This window comes from Vipera ursinii (genome assembly GCF_947247035.1).
Source record: "Vipera ursinii genome assembly, chromosome: 2".
Taxonomy (NCBI): domain Eukaryota; kingdom Metazoa; phylum Chordata; class Lepidosauria; order Squamata; family Viperidae; genus Vipera; species Vipera ursinii.
In genome coordinates, this window is record NC_139513.1 from 58,609,133 (window position 1) to 58,624,479 (window position 15,347).

General features: G+C 41.3%; 1 protein-coding gene and 1 long non-coding RNA gene across 2 annotated transcripts in view; both read right to left on the reverse strand.

The window, feature by feature from the left end:
* CACNA2D3 (calcium voltage-gated channel auxiliary subunit alpha2delta 3) overlaps positions 1–15,347 on the reverse strand; it is a gene marked incomplete at its 5' end in the record, with an annotated part of 613,685 nt that overhangs the window by 445,029 nt on the left and 153,309 nt on the right. The window contains one exon of the mRNA XM_083353347.1: positions 1,343–1,459. Coding sequence (XP_083209473.1) covers positions 1,343–1,459 — 117 coding nt within the window. The remainder of the gene's footprint in view (positions 1–1,342; positions 1,460–15,347) is intronic.
* LOC310634507 overlaps positions 4,918–15,347 on the reverse strand; it is a 158,423-nt gene continuing 147,993 nt past the window's right edge. Inside the window, exon 3 of the long non-coding RNA XR_014491244.1 lies at positions 4,918–5,049. This is a non-coding gene — a long non-coding RNA (uncharacterized lncRNA). The remainder of the gene's footprint in view (positions 5,050–15,347) is intronic.

A 15,347-nucleotide genomic window follows, 5' to 3' on the forward strand; every position in this document is an offset into this window, starting at 1 on the left:
TTTGCCTTTTATTTCCTATTTCAATTGTAAGATGAATCTTACAATGGTCTTTAAAAATTCACAATAACTAATACATAAAGAAATGGTATTATCAAGACACAGAAAAAAGAAATAACAATACTCAAAAACCATGCACCTATTATAGTTGACACAGCTTTCAAAATAATTCATACACTTCTATGAGCAGCTAAATTCTGATACCAAATTTTATGTCCCTAGTCTCTGAGTTTTGCAAGAACTGCTGGTAACAGATGACTGAGCTGAAGGTTATGGACGTTATAAGTATGTACCATTTACAGAAGACAACAGATGCAAGAACTTTTATTCCCGAATAAAGTCTATTCAAAGTCTTCTAAATTTCAATCAATCAGAATACAGCTGGAAGGGACCTTGGAGGTCTTCTAGTCCAACCCCCTGCTCAAGCAGGAGACCCTACCATTTCAGATAGATGGTTGTCTAGTCTTTTCTTAAAAACCTCCAGTGATGAAGCACTTACAACTTCTGAAGGCAAGCAAATGACCTCCAATATTGATGTATAGAGAAAGAATTTAAAATGTATAGAGTAAAGGGGATATACACTTTCAAAAAAGCAACATTTCTGCTTTAGCAAAACATAAATCCTAATATATATAAATCAACTAACCTTTTCTACATTCACACAGGGCTACCCTAAACCAAATTGCAGTGAGCCCATTCATGTTCATTCATAAATGGAGTATGTGAACATGAGAAATTATCCTTTTTAAAAAATTGGGGGAAAAAAGTCTGAGAAATTTTCACTGTATTTTCTGCTTCACTGTGATATTCTGCAAGGTGGCTCAGTGTTTAACACAAGTCTTGCTTTTTTAAAATACGAAAAACAAAATCTTATGCTATTCTCAGTGAATTGTGAGGTCCTTTCCATAACTTTCTTCTAGAGCAGGGGTGTCAAACTGCCGGCCCGTGGGCCGGATGCATCACAACAAAACCGCACCCACCCCATTGCCGGCAATGGAGAAAAAGCTCCGATATGTCGCACGATGTCACGTGACGTCGTGAGTTTGACATGCCTGTTCTAGAGATTCCCTGGAGTGGCTTAAAAACAACGTGATGTGATACCAGATCATGTTGACTGCTGATTGTCCATGCACTGTGGAACTTCTAACTAGCAGAAAACCACTGAAAGAACACATTTTATTTATTCAATATATACGGCTACCCTTCTGGACAATAAAATTCATCCCATTATCCCTGCAAATGCAAGATAATTCCATTCCACTTCCAAAAAGAAATCTTCACTTTTTTGCAGGTGAAGATTTCTGAGAAATATAAGGGTTTTGGGTCAGCACTACTCCCTACCTACCCGGACAGCTTCAGCTTTTTTATGAAACATCTCTTCCATGTTCTTGGCTAGTTTCTTCACAAGTTGAAGGCCATCAATTTCTTCAATGGTAACCTCCTTTTCGTATTCCTTATATTTCTGCAAGACAAAAGGAAAGCATTAAGAGAAATATGAAAACATTGTTTTCATGTATATGCTATAGATACTTCTGCAATAGCAATTTTCATGTAACAATAAATTAATTGTTTGGGTATAACCCCAAAATAAAGACATTTTCTTCAATCCTGAAATGTTTGAGCTACTTCTGTGTGGTTGAATGAAAGCAAACATAATTTCATTGTCAGTGTGAATTTATATATTTACTTTATCATAAACTGTGATTAGTCCTATCTATGGATCCATTTGCCATTTCATGCTTTTAGAGATTTGCAAAACATTTCATATTCAGAATGACCTGTCTCAAAATTGAAATGCCTCACTTCACATGTGAAGCAGGCTGTCTTGATCAATTTGGAAGATTCTCAAGCTCAAAACAGCCAATTTCACACTTCAGACAGCTGTTTGGAACCCAGACAAGGCATTTCAAACTCAAGATCCTTTGAATTCAAAACATTTTGTGTATAACTCCTTCATTCAAAATGGAGTAGTTGGAAATCCCTGGTCTTGGAAATCTAAGGTACGATCTACTTTCTGATTAATAATACCATGTTTTTACCTCCACTTATGAGACAATCCATGTGATCCTGTTCCTGGTTCATTTAGTACAACTCTATGGCTTTACTTGTGCTTAATTTCATAGCATAAAATAGAATAACAGCTTCCATCTTTCCTAAATGGATTTGTTCCTCTTTTGTTCAAAGCTATCTCTGTCTTTTTTCTAAAGACTATTGTGACTAGTTGTACTTTGTTGTTTGACTTATCCCCATTTTCTTTTAGGCTATTTTCTTTTAGATTTAAGCATATGTTAAGGGTTTTGCTTTTGACTGCCCCTATGGTTACTTGCCAAAAGATACAAGGGTTAAGCTACATAGGCCTTGTGATCCAAGTCAAAATTCAAGGCATAGACCAAGTTTGCTCTAGTGGTTAAGGCACAAGGCTAAAAAGCAAGAAACTGTGAGTTCAAATCCTCCTTAGACATAAACACCAGCTGGGTGACCTTGGGCCAGCCATTCTCTCTCAGCCCAACTCACTTCACAAGGTTGTTGTTGTGGAAAAATAGGAGAAGGAAAGAATGTTGGATATGCTCATCACCTTGAGTTACTTGCTGAAATTCAGCTCTGACACATATTGTAATGGATATTATCATAAAACTAATGCATATAGCATCAGATGTACTTCCTATGCTAGGGCTTTGGGGTAAAGAGCACAGCTGATAGGCAGTTAGTAGGAAAACTGTTTAAAAAAACATCTGCAGCATGCGTTAAAATATTTTTAGGTACAAACATTCCAAAGAAAAGGTTTAACTACAACAAAAATTATCAAATAAAAGGATTAGAACCGTATAATAGTCTTCAGTGAGGTCTGCAATTGGCCATCCTAACAAATATGATCAATTGTTAAAGGATGAACAGTGATTTCATTAGCAATGCTCCTTATAAAGGAACTGTAGTTGCATGCGTCAGTGACTACCTCTATTCCTATTGTTCATCATAATTGTCCATGCAATAAAGAGTGTAGAATTTCCAATTTTGTTGTCAGTTATGGTTTATGGCTAGTAAAGAAGATAAATCTCACAAACAAATTAGGCTGGCAAGTGAGAATATTCTGAATAGCAAAAGGGAGATTATATATCAAATGGTTGGGTTAGCAGATTATGCGGGGCAGAAACCATTCCACTGAAAAGATTTCAATAGTCAACATGTTACTGGCATCAAATGGTGAAGAGAAAAATTAGCAGTAAGTCTCCCAGCAAATCTCTCAGTTAAAAAATAAAAAAATAAACTAAGAAACTAATGTGGCCTAAGGTTTCTGTTGCAAAAAGGAATTTAGTTTTTTTGTTTAAGTGGAAGCTCTCTGATGCAGAGAATCAATGCTATTGCCAAAAAACCCGTGTGGTTTGGGTGCAGATGGGCTCAGCTATCTGGCATACAATGCTCAGCTGCTGTTCAGGAGCATCCATTGTTTCATTCACATTTCAGTTGACTGTCATATTTAATGAGTCATTTTGTCCAGCTTTACTAAGAGGATTATGCCATTATTTAAATAGCAGAAGATGATTATGGCTTATTTTTATTACTAAACAATTATCATTTTCAGAATTGTAAATCATATTTATCAACAGAGAAATACATCTCAGAGGAATTTATTGGCCCTATACAAATAGAAAAGCAAGGGTTTTACTTTGAAAGGAAAGGTTGATAATGTGTATTAAAGTCACAGGTTTTATATGTTAATGATGTTCATGTGTACCATCTCTGGCATTTTCTAGATGATTACTACCAAAGTTTAGGTAGATAACTATGTGCCCGCAGACAATTCCCCTTGGCAGTCCTCTATTTGATTGTTAAAATTGGTTAATTAAAAAAGGAAATTCAAAATCCAAATGCAATCTATAGTATTAACTTTATTTACTAGGAAGTTCCCAGATCCCATAGTCTTACAATTTGGAATATTGAGTGGCTAAAAATAATGCTTTGTGTTGGAAGTGTGGTAGCCTGCTCAGATTTTTTAAAAGACAAATGAAAACTGGGGAAATAATCTTTAGAACATAGGACATGGAATCATAGAGCTGGAAAAGTCCAACCCCTGGTTCAAGGCTGGAAATCTTATACCAGCGATCTCAAACTTTTCCGGCTTTGCAGACGGGGGAGGGAGGGACAGAGATTGGTCACACGTGAACAGTGGGCAAGTGTACAGCTCTATTTGCAATATCAGTGGGCACACAAATGGAGCTGTATGCACACACATGCTCACCCACTGCTCATGTAAGTTGAACTGAACATGCATGTGCACTCACCCACTTCCACAGCCCGGTTCTGAATGGGCCAAGGTCCGGGAGTGGGCCACTGCCAAGGGGTTGTGAACCTCTTACTTAAATCATTCCAGTCAAATGGTTGTCAAGTCTATTTTTGAAAACGTCCAGCAATGGAGCATTCCCAACTCCTGGAAGCAAGCTATTAATTGTTAATTTTTCTCACAGTCAAAAATTCTTCTTACTTCTAGGTTGAGATCATTTCAGAGGGCAAACACTGTGACTGAGAAATGATGATTCCCAGGAACCAAGTGTTTATATTATTTAATTGGAGGGATCCAAAACACACCAACCTGAGATCAACTGGCCAGGCTGATCCCATGTGAAAAATATGATTTCCTTTATTGGAAGTAGTTCCCTCATTGTTCCTTTTTTTCAAATTCATTATTTTAAAAGAAAAGATGCTTAACTCACTTCTGTTGTTTAAAGTTTTCCTTTACGTTTCATTTTTTAAAACAAATCAAAGTGCTAAGCAGCAAGAAGAGAATATTTAATCAGTTCCTACTTTAAAATGTAGACTTTTTAGCCTCTCTGCAACAGCAAATTAACAAGCTCTGATATGAGAGAAAAATTGCATTATGTTAGATTACTTTAATGAGAGTATTTCTCCTTCCACCTGCCCATTTTCTTTGCCAATGGAACACATCAGGGGCTGAGCTATTTCTCCCTCAAGTTGCACATTTTGCTTTTTTTTCATCATCAAGTAAATGTCATGCTTTGATAGTATTATCTAAGATCAATAGCTGTTTTCTTCCTCCTTGATTAAATATGACAGTAGATAAAAATGGACAGGTTATTGTCAACATAATTTGAAGTCAAAACATCAATATTCAATTACTGAAATCAAAGGAAAAAATGTTAAATAATAAATGATAAGCATTGCTCTATTGCTTTTGTAGTTTTGATTATATCCAATCAGCATTCTGAAAATGGAGGCTGTGGTTTTTATATAGTCCAAGTTCTATGTTTAAAGAAAACAATGGGTGAGAGATGACTCTGCTAAATACACTGAAATTGGTGAAAGGTGAATTGATTCCATTAAAAGTTTTTTGTGGACCTGAGAGATTAAGGACTCTTTTAAAAATCAAGATCTAAATCAACTGTCTTAAAGAACTACTGTGCTTATTAAACTGATAGGTCAAGAAATGAGAAAGCTATTCTTGCAATGAACATATTCCATTCTTATAAACAATTTTATTAGCAATTATCCTCCCTTAAAATTTAGTAACATGGAAAGAAAGAACTATACCAGTGAACAGAATGTAAAAATGAGCTCAGTTTGTACCCATCACTGGGTATATTTATACAAGAAAAGTGAGTAGTATGATAACAATTTCAATTTCCATGTAGAGTTCTTCTCCTAAGAAAGTTTTGTCCAACAAACTCATCAGCCATGACTTCCATTAGGACATTTTATCTTAGCTCTCCTACACCCAGCATCCTCCATATGTGACATATTTTGAAATGATTAGGAAAACAGCCTTAACCTATTCTTCTCACTTTTTGTTTACTTGTTTTTCAGCTAACTCAACATTTCAGTCTCAACATTATTCAATATAATTTTGATTTTGTTTGTTTGTTTGTTTTCAAAAGTCTTTACTTCCACATGGTGGCCATTTAGTCATGAGCCGTCAACTGAGCTTCATGTTTAGGTTGCTTTATAGTAACTCTATATTAATACATTTAGCATCAAAACTGCTAAATAATTAACATATAAGTAGAAGATTTAATGTTGTGCATATTTCCTCCAAAATCATCTCTGATGCTCTCTGAATAAACAGAAGAACTTGAACTGCCTGTTCATGTGCTAGTGTTGATAGTGAAAGTGAAATGCTAAATAATAAAAGAGAACACATGTAGAACATTAGAAGGTGGCTGAGAAGGCTGAAGGTGTGGATCTGTCAGGACCCACCCCAAACCATGTCTTAGGAAGACAAAACTCTTGGAGCCAAATCTTAGTCCAAAAGGAATCTTTACGATGACATGCTTGGTTGTAGGAATACAAGACAGGACTTAATATTGTTCTACAAACTAAACCCTTATAAAGAGTTCCCGGTTCAACCCCCCCTTAACCCCATTTGGTCAGTCCCCCATCATTTACCTCGTATCATCCCTCTCGTGGGAAAAAGGAACTTAGGACCTTTTATGTTTATTGCTCTCTTCCGTGACACAAGCCAGATGCTCCTACCCTAACCCCCCTTTTGTTCCCCCAGTTCAAAAGGCTTCTCTTTTCCTTTGAAATGCCTAATACAGGCTCAATACACATTTGTTCCCTCCTCCTTGGGAGATGGCAGAATCCATGGAATAATGTTTTAAATATACATTTATGAATATGATATAAATGGATTCTGACAGGATCTCTATTTTGGGCCTGGCATATCTGCCAACAAGTGCTACACTGCAGATTGGGGGCAAGGTCATCATCTCCATCACAAGTCATACCACCACCAGAGTGGTTCCACAACCTTATAGAGCAGACTTAAAGGTTGAGAGAGGCACAGAAGTGGGAAAGAATTGGACCTAAATGAATCAGTCCATTTCAATTATATATGTGATTCTAGAGATTGGTGTGTAGGGAGCACATTTACAAAAATAAATAATATTTGCAGTATATATTGTATGTATTAGAATTATTAATAAACACTCAAAGTTACCACAAAATAATTACTTAGAAATGGCACAAGAAATTAAATGTCTACAGTTTAAGGCCATATCAAAACTCTGTTGTATTCTCTGTGTAAATATGTACAGCTGTCTAGAAAACCAAAACCAACTATTACCGCACTACAAAAAATATTCAAATACCACATCCTTTTGTTAGGAGAATCAGCATTGGTGAGGCATTCTGTACTATCCAAGAACATTTATCATGTCAGAAAAAAACCCCACATACTCAAGTGCTCACACATTGATTCTACAGATTCCATTGTGCCAAATGATTTCATATAAGCACAATAGAAAAGAGAAACACTACTTCACTGTCAAAAATTTTCATGTTATTCGAGTGCTTGGATCATATTTTTAGTTTTGTGTGATTATAAATTTGTGGGTGAAGATTTGCAGGTTTTTTTTAAAAAATGAAATAGTGTATAAGCCATCAAACATTTGTTTAAAAAATTATGAGATCAGAAAATAATATACATTAGAAAATTGTACATAAACATGTTTCACTACAACTTCATCTTCTCATTATATCCTTGTCCATGCAAAATGTATTTCTGAAGAAAAAGAGGAGAAGAGCAAGGAGAAAGGAGAAATTTCTATGGATAGAGTGTTGACAGCCTTATGACCAGAAACATGACCACATGAGCAAATTTTACTTTACTGTAAAGCTGCATTAATAGAATCTTGCAGATATGAAAATTCATTCTCTCCCCAATATCCTTTAATAATAATAATAAACCTTTATTGTCAAAGTACAACATGTGTACATTGAGATTAGCTGAGCCTCCCCCTGTGCTCTCTCCCCCCAACACACAGTGACAACAAACCCTCCATCCCACCACACTATGTGAACCAACTACACCACACACCGGCCTCCCAAGTCAACTCTGCATAAGATTACATCCCATTCAAAAGCCTAACAGCCCACGGATAAAAGCTGTTCTTCAGCCTGTTGGTACGGCTGGCTATATTCCTATATCTCCTACTGGATGGTAGGAGAGTAAAGAGATACCGTCCAGGGTGTGAGTCATCGCTGAGAATCTTCCTCACTCTTCCAAGGCAACGAGCCCTGGCGATGTCATCCAGTGGTGTCAGGGAACAGCCCACAATGTCTTGTGCTGTGCTCACTACCCTCTGTAATACTTTCCTATCCGCGGCTGTCAGACCGGCATACCAAACCACAATACCATATGAGAGGACACTCTCTATGGTAGACCGGTAAAAGAGGGTCATTAGCTGTTGTTCTACCCTGTTCTTCCGCAAGATCCTAAGAAAGTGAAGCCTCTGTTGGGCCTTTCTAGCCACCTGGGTTGTGTTAACTTTCCAGGTCAGATCTTCACAGAGGTAGACTCCCAGAAATTTAAAGGAGGGAACTCTCTCTACACAGTCCTCCCCCATGTAAAGTGGGGCAGGTTCCTCTTTTTTTCTCCGGAAGTCTAACACCATCTTTCGTCTTGCTGATGTTTAGGTGCAAGTTGTTGTTACTACACCATATGGATAGTTTTTGTACCTCCACCCTATATGCTGTCTCATCCCCACCTGTAATAAGACCCACCACAGTTGTATCATCTGCGAACTTGATTATCGCAGTGGATAGGTCAGATGATACACAATGAATAAAATAGGTGGGGTCCCGTCTGAGCCTCTTGCCCTGACCACATTCCTGCTGCAGGCTCAACTTCCTTTTTTTCTGAGTTCTCTTAGTTGCATCTCTTTGCCCTGTATCCCAAGGTCATTCCCACATACCATTTCAATTGTTTTTCCACCCATTTGGGGGGGAGGGAATTAAAGAATGTACAAAATAAGAAACAAATTAGAGAGTGACCAGATGTAGTAATTTCATATAAAATATGTAATATAAAAGCCATTCAAACAATCACCAAATAATATTCCACTCCCTGAAATTAGGACACAGACCATTAGAAATATATATGTGTACAAATGAAAGCTAGAGAAATGAAAAGAGTTCATCATCCCGCATCTGGATCTGCTTGTCCAGATAGATCCTTCTTCATTAAGAATTAAGAGCCAGAGTTTCTCAGGGCAAAGAAATCAGCTAGTTGAACAACTGATGGTCACTCAGCTTTAAGTTAGAGAATCAAAGGGCAAAAGTCTACTAAATGATGGGACAAGTAATAGAAAGCAGTGCCAGAATTAAATTATAAAGGCCATAGGAAAGAGCTATATGTTCATGTTGACAAGAGAACAAATCAACTGTTTTATTGCATACGATTTGAAATAAGGATTCTTACCTAGCCATGTCACAGTGTGATTTTCAGCCAAGTTCAAGCTTTGTCAAACTATGCCAAGTCAAACATCTGGGAATCATTGTTGAATTCTTGTTGGTGAACCCAACAAGAAAAAAGGTTCAACAAAGGTACATACATATTTGGAATATACTGTGTACATACATGAACTTATAAGGGTACATTTCTTAATGATGTCATGGTTCCAACAAATGAGACAATTCAAACAAATTGCAGGCATATTATTTATCTAAAAAGTCTTAGTAATGAAATGAAACATCGGCAATCATGGAGGGATGTCAGAATCTGAAATTTCCTCCCCCGAAACCCCTCATAACACACACACAATCCCAGCCCTTATCTACACATCATAAATGACATTATCCAATTAGTTTTACATATGAGGTTTCACTTCCCATTCTGTACGCAGGCTTTTGCAATCTTCTCACAACTTCCGGGTGATTCCTCCCTCCCAAATGAAGCAATTAAAGTAACAGGCTGTCTCTTATTTTGTCAGTGCAAAAACATGTCAATGTTTGCAACACTGACAGTATAGATTTCTGCTGTTAAGCAACTAATGGAGTTAAACCACCTAATCAAATTCTCCATACTGATATAAGCAGTAATATTGGCAATGCCCCCATAAGGTTTGACCATAGTAAGTCACATAAACTTTTTAAACAGTTCTAGTTATTAATTTAATATATAAAATATGTAATCAAACCTATATTCATAGCTTCACACTTGCTTATATTTCTCTCAGAGATATTTCTCTTGAATCCTATTTTTATTGTTAACTGAGGCAAGCATGAGTTTGAATTTATATTCATCATCTCTAAATTAAGAACAAGCATAATTTCAAGATGCATCAATAAAAAAACAAATTAAGAAAATAACTTAAAATAACTTAAAATTAAGAAAACCAAGATCATGGCATCTGGCCCTCTCAATTGCTGGCAAATAGATGGGGAAGGAATGGAGGTAGTATTTTCCTGGGCTCCAAGATCACTGCAGACAGAGACTATAGCCAAGAAATTAAAAGACACTTGCTCCTGGGGAGGAAAGCCATGGCAAATCTAGATAGCACACTAAAAAGCAGAGACATCATCCTGCCAACAAAACAAAACTTTGGTTGATCTTTGCCCACCAGGTTTCCGAGCGTTACACCGGCCCCGGGCTCATGGTAGGGGCGGGGGAGTGGCGGTAGTTATTAGGGAGACCTTATGCCCGCGGGAGACCACCGTCCCTCAGATAGTCGGGTGTGAGTCTCTCTTTTTGAGGTTTGGTTCGGGGGCGCAGTTGGGCTTGCTGCTGGTGTACGTTTCGCCTAGTCACACAGCGGCAGCCCTGCCTGAGCTACTCGATGTCCTCTCCGGTTTGGTGATTGAGTTCCCCAAACTTTTAGTTTTGGGTGACTTCAATCTACCATCCCTGGGAGGGTCATCTGAGTTGGCTCGGGAGTTCATGGCTTCCATGACGGCCATGGACCTGACGCAGGTAATTTCTGAACCAACTCATGAGGGAGGCCACACCCTGGACCTAGTTTTTTTATCTGGACGTTGGCTGGATGATCTTGGTGGGGGCTCTCCATTTATCATGCCCCTGTCATGGACGGATCATCACCTCCTGCGGCTGGTCTTCCGTTTTACCACCACCCGCCGTGGGGATACGGAACCAATTAGATGGTACCGCCCCAGGCGCTTAATGGACCCTGATGGGTTCCAGGCAGTGCTGGGATCCCCACCTGCTTCCGTTGCTCACAACTCGGCGGATGCCTTAGTGGAAGCCTGGGAAAGGGCAGCCACTGAGGCACTGGACCGAGTTGTACCCTTGCGGCCCCTGACCCGGCGCAGATCCCAACGAGCTCCATGGTTCTCCGCGGAGCTCCGGGAGATGAAGCGTCGGAAACGGGGCCTAGAGAGCTGCTGGAGGTCCAGCCGATCCGAATCCGACCGATTGCGGTTAAGAACCTATATTAGGTCTTATCTCGCTGCGATGAGGGTGGCGAGGTGTAATTACTTCTCCACCCTCATCGCGTCCGCAGATAATCGCCCGGCCGCCCTGTTTAGGGTGACTCGCTCACTTCTTAATCAGGAGGTGAGGGGGGATCCCTTACAGGGTCGTGCCGAGGAGTTTGGTCAGCATCTGTCGGACAAAATCGCTCGGATTCGGACCGGTTTGGACTCCAGCTGGGCAGAGTCTGACGATCAGGACACGGGCGGTCTTGTCAATGTTATCTGGGAGGAGTTTGATTCTGTGACCCCTGATGAAGTGGACAGGATTATGGGGAGGCTGAGCTCCACCACATGTTTATTGGACCCGTGCCCTTCCTGGCTGGTTTATGCAGCTAGGGAGAGGACACGAGACTGGTTCCAGGCGGTGATATCTGCTTCTTTGAGTGAGGGTAATTTCCCCACCGTCTTGAAGGAGGCGGTGGTGAGACCCCTCCTCAAGAAGCCTGCCTTGGACCCAGCTGTGTTGAACAACTTTCGTCCAGTCTCCAACCTTCGCTTTCTTGCGAAGGTTGTTGAGAGTGTGGTGGCGCACCAGCTCCCTCTGGTCCTGGATGAAGCGGATTATCTGGACCCGTACCAATCGGGTTTCAGGCCCGGGTACAGCACGGAGACGGCATTGGTCGCTCTGGTGAATGATCTCTGGAGGGCTCGGGATAGGGGATGTTCCTCTGTCCTAGTCCTATTAGACCTCTCAGCGGCTTTCGATACCATCGACCATGGTATCCTGCTGCGGCGTCTCAGGGGATTGGGAGTGGGAGGCACAGTTCTTCGGTGGTTCTCCTCCTATCTCCTGGGACGTTCGCAGTCGGTGTTGGCAGGGGGGCAGAGATCGGCCCCTAGGTCTCTCGTTTGTGGAGTTCCTCAGGGGTCGGTTCTCTCGCCTCTCCTGTTCAACATCTACATGAAACCGCTGGGTGAGATCATTCGTGGTTTTGGAGTTGGGTATCATCAATATGCTGATGATACCCAACTTTTTATTTCTACCCCAAACCACCCCAGTGATGCCCTCGCTGTGATGTCCCGTTGCCTGGAGGCGGTTCGGGTCTGGATGGGGAGGAACAGTCTTCAACTCAACCCGGACAAGACTGAGTGGCTGTACATTCCGGCATCCCGGGACATTCAAATTGTTCCATCTCTTTCTATGGGGGGTGAGCTGTTACCCCCCGTGGATAGGGCTCGCAACTTGGGAGTCCTCCTAGATTCACGACTTACCTTGGAAGATCATGTAGCAGCTGTGACTAGGGGGGCTCTCGCCCAGGTTCGCCTGGTGCGCCAGTTGCGGCCCTATCTGGACCGGGATGCCCTGTGTACAGTCACTCATGCGCTCGTGACCTCTCGCCTTGACTACTGTAATGCTCTCTTCATGGGGCTTCCCTTGAAGACCACTCGGAAGCTCCAACTGGTACAGAATGCGGCCGCGAGAGTTGTCTTGGGAGTTTCCCGGTACTCCCATGTTACACCTTTGCTCCGCGAGCTACATTGGTTACCAGTTGTCTTCCGGGTGAGGTTCAAGGTCTTAGTGACGGTTTTTAAGTCCCTACATGGCATGGGTCCGGAATACCTCGGGGACCACCTGCTGCCGGCGTCAACCCCCCTCCGCCCTGTGCGTTCCCACAGAGAGGGCCTCCTCAGGGTGCCTCCAGTCAGAGAATGCCGGCTGGTGGCCCCCAGGGGGAGGGCCTTCTCTGTGGGCACCCCGGCCTTATGGAATGAACTGCCGGTGGAGCTCCGGATGGCACCGGATCTCCGCTCCTTCCGGCGCGGGTTAAAGACCCACCTGTTTGAACAAGCTGGCCTGGCCTGATGGGGAGTTAATTTGGGTTTTTAAATATTTGTATATTTTACTGTTTTATCTTGGGCATTAATTTAATTCTATTTTAACTTTTGTAGTTTTGTACTTTTATTATCTGCCCTGTTCACCGCCCTGAGTCCCTAGGGAGAAGGGCGGTATAAAAATTTAATAAAAAAAACTAAAAAAAAAAACTAAAACTACATTTGATTGTCCAAACACACCAAATATACTATGGAAAAACACTTCAAAAAGGCCAATTAATTTTTTTTATTGCTTGCTGCCAATTTTTTATGCCAGATAGCTCATCAATGATACATGAACAGCAAATATATGTGTATCAAGACAAATAGGCTTAAGTCACATGTAACACTGAGCCATATACTTGAACAATTTAATAATTTTAAGTTGTTGTTGTTGTTACTTGTGAAGTCATGTCTGACCCATCGCAACCCCATGGACAACGTTCCTCCAGGCCTTCCTGTCCTGTACTATCTTCTGGAATCAATTTAGGCTCACACCTACTGCTTCAGTGACTCCATCCAGCCACCTCATTCTCTGTCGTCCCCTTCTTCTCTTGCCTTCAACCTTTCCCAGCATTAGGCTCTTCTCCAGTGAGTCCTTCCTTCTCATTAGGTGGCCAAAGTATTTGAGTTTCAACTTCAGGATCTGGCTGTCAAGCCCCGTGGGCTCGACATCACGAGGGGAGCAGGGGAAACGCCACGCAAACCACCCGCCCGAACCTTCCTGCTGGAGCCACCCGGGAACAACACATCCAGCAGTCAAACAGCCGCCAGCTACCACGGGCAGCTGCACAAGTCCCACGGCCATGCCACCGACGGGCAGCTGTTCCGGGGCTTTCTGGCATGTCTGCGTCGACGGAGCTGCTGAAGGGACCCACAGGCAGTCAGACCGGCAGCCACAGCTCGTCCTGGGATTATCCAGCCGCCTGTTCCTCGGTGGGGGCGTCGGATGGCTCAGAGGGGGCGTCGGGCGGCTCAGAACGAAGTCCGGACAGCGGGGCATTGTGGGGAGCTGTTAGGGGGGCTGTAACACTGACACACTGGACGGTGGAGGGGAGCACAGAGGAGGGGTGGGGGAGCATGAAAGGGGGGTTAAGGGCATACACTCACCTGTGTATGTCTGTGTGGGAGCTCAGGCACAAAGGGCGGGGTGATGTGCAGAGAGCTGGGAAGGGGGCGGGTTTTGAGCAGACTCAGCCGGATGCTGGTTTGCATGGGGAGGGGTGGGGCTAATCACCCCCAATGTATAAAAGACGCGTTGGGACGGCTAGCTCCCAATGCTGACTTTGTATCTGCTAGGCTTTTCTGAAGTAAAGAAAACCTCGTCGTCACCCGTACCACGTTGTCGTCGTTCTTTCAGTGTGGACGGCTGAGACACTGGCCTTCTAAAGAGCAGTCATGGTTGATGTCCTCTAAGACTGACCAGTTTGATCGCCTTGCAGTCCAAGGGACTCACAGGAGTCTTCTCCAGCACCATAGTTCAAAGGCTTCAATTCCTTGGTGCTCAGCCTTTCTTATGGTCCAACTTTCACAGCCATACATTGCAACTGGGAAGACCATAGCCTTGACTATACACAGTTAATTAATAAACCAGTTTAATACTAATATTATTTATTTGATATATTTGTATATTAGACTTTCACAACAAAGCCAGCTCTAATTAGTTAACAAAGCAATCCAAACAACACTATTAATGAGTATATGGATGATTGTTGGGTTTTCTGGCTGCTGAGTATTTTAATTTTTGTATATGTATTTGTTTTATCTTTATAATTGTCTACCAACCAGAGTCATTATTGAGACAGGCAGTTATATAATTTGATTAAACAAATAAATAAATAAGTAACAGTTAAAAAGATTCTTGGAAGAGTGCATGTAACATTTATCTGCAACTTCTTAAACCAAACATTATCTATAGATTACATGGTAAGAATCCTGGAAGAAGCACAGCTTCCAGGTGTCCAATGAGCTTCTGCCGAGTTCACACTTCAAGACATCTACTTTGCTTTCAGATCTGAAGCCTTGCACAGACCTAATATATTATGCTGTGATTATCCAATATAGTGAATGGGAAATATCTCAGATTATCAGTTCTTCCACTGGACAATATATCCTATGGCTCTCCTGAAAAGTGCAAATCTAAAATGCCAAACAAGGGACATTTTTTAAAAATGTCTGAGTTTCCAGTTCCAAAGAAAGGCAGTTAAAGATAATAGCCAGAATGAAACAGTGTTCATTTTAATAAAATGCACAAATTCTGTATTTATACTGGAGGTATTTTATATGATAATTTTCAGTAACATTCAAGACCTCCAAAG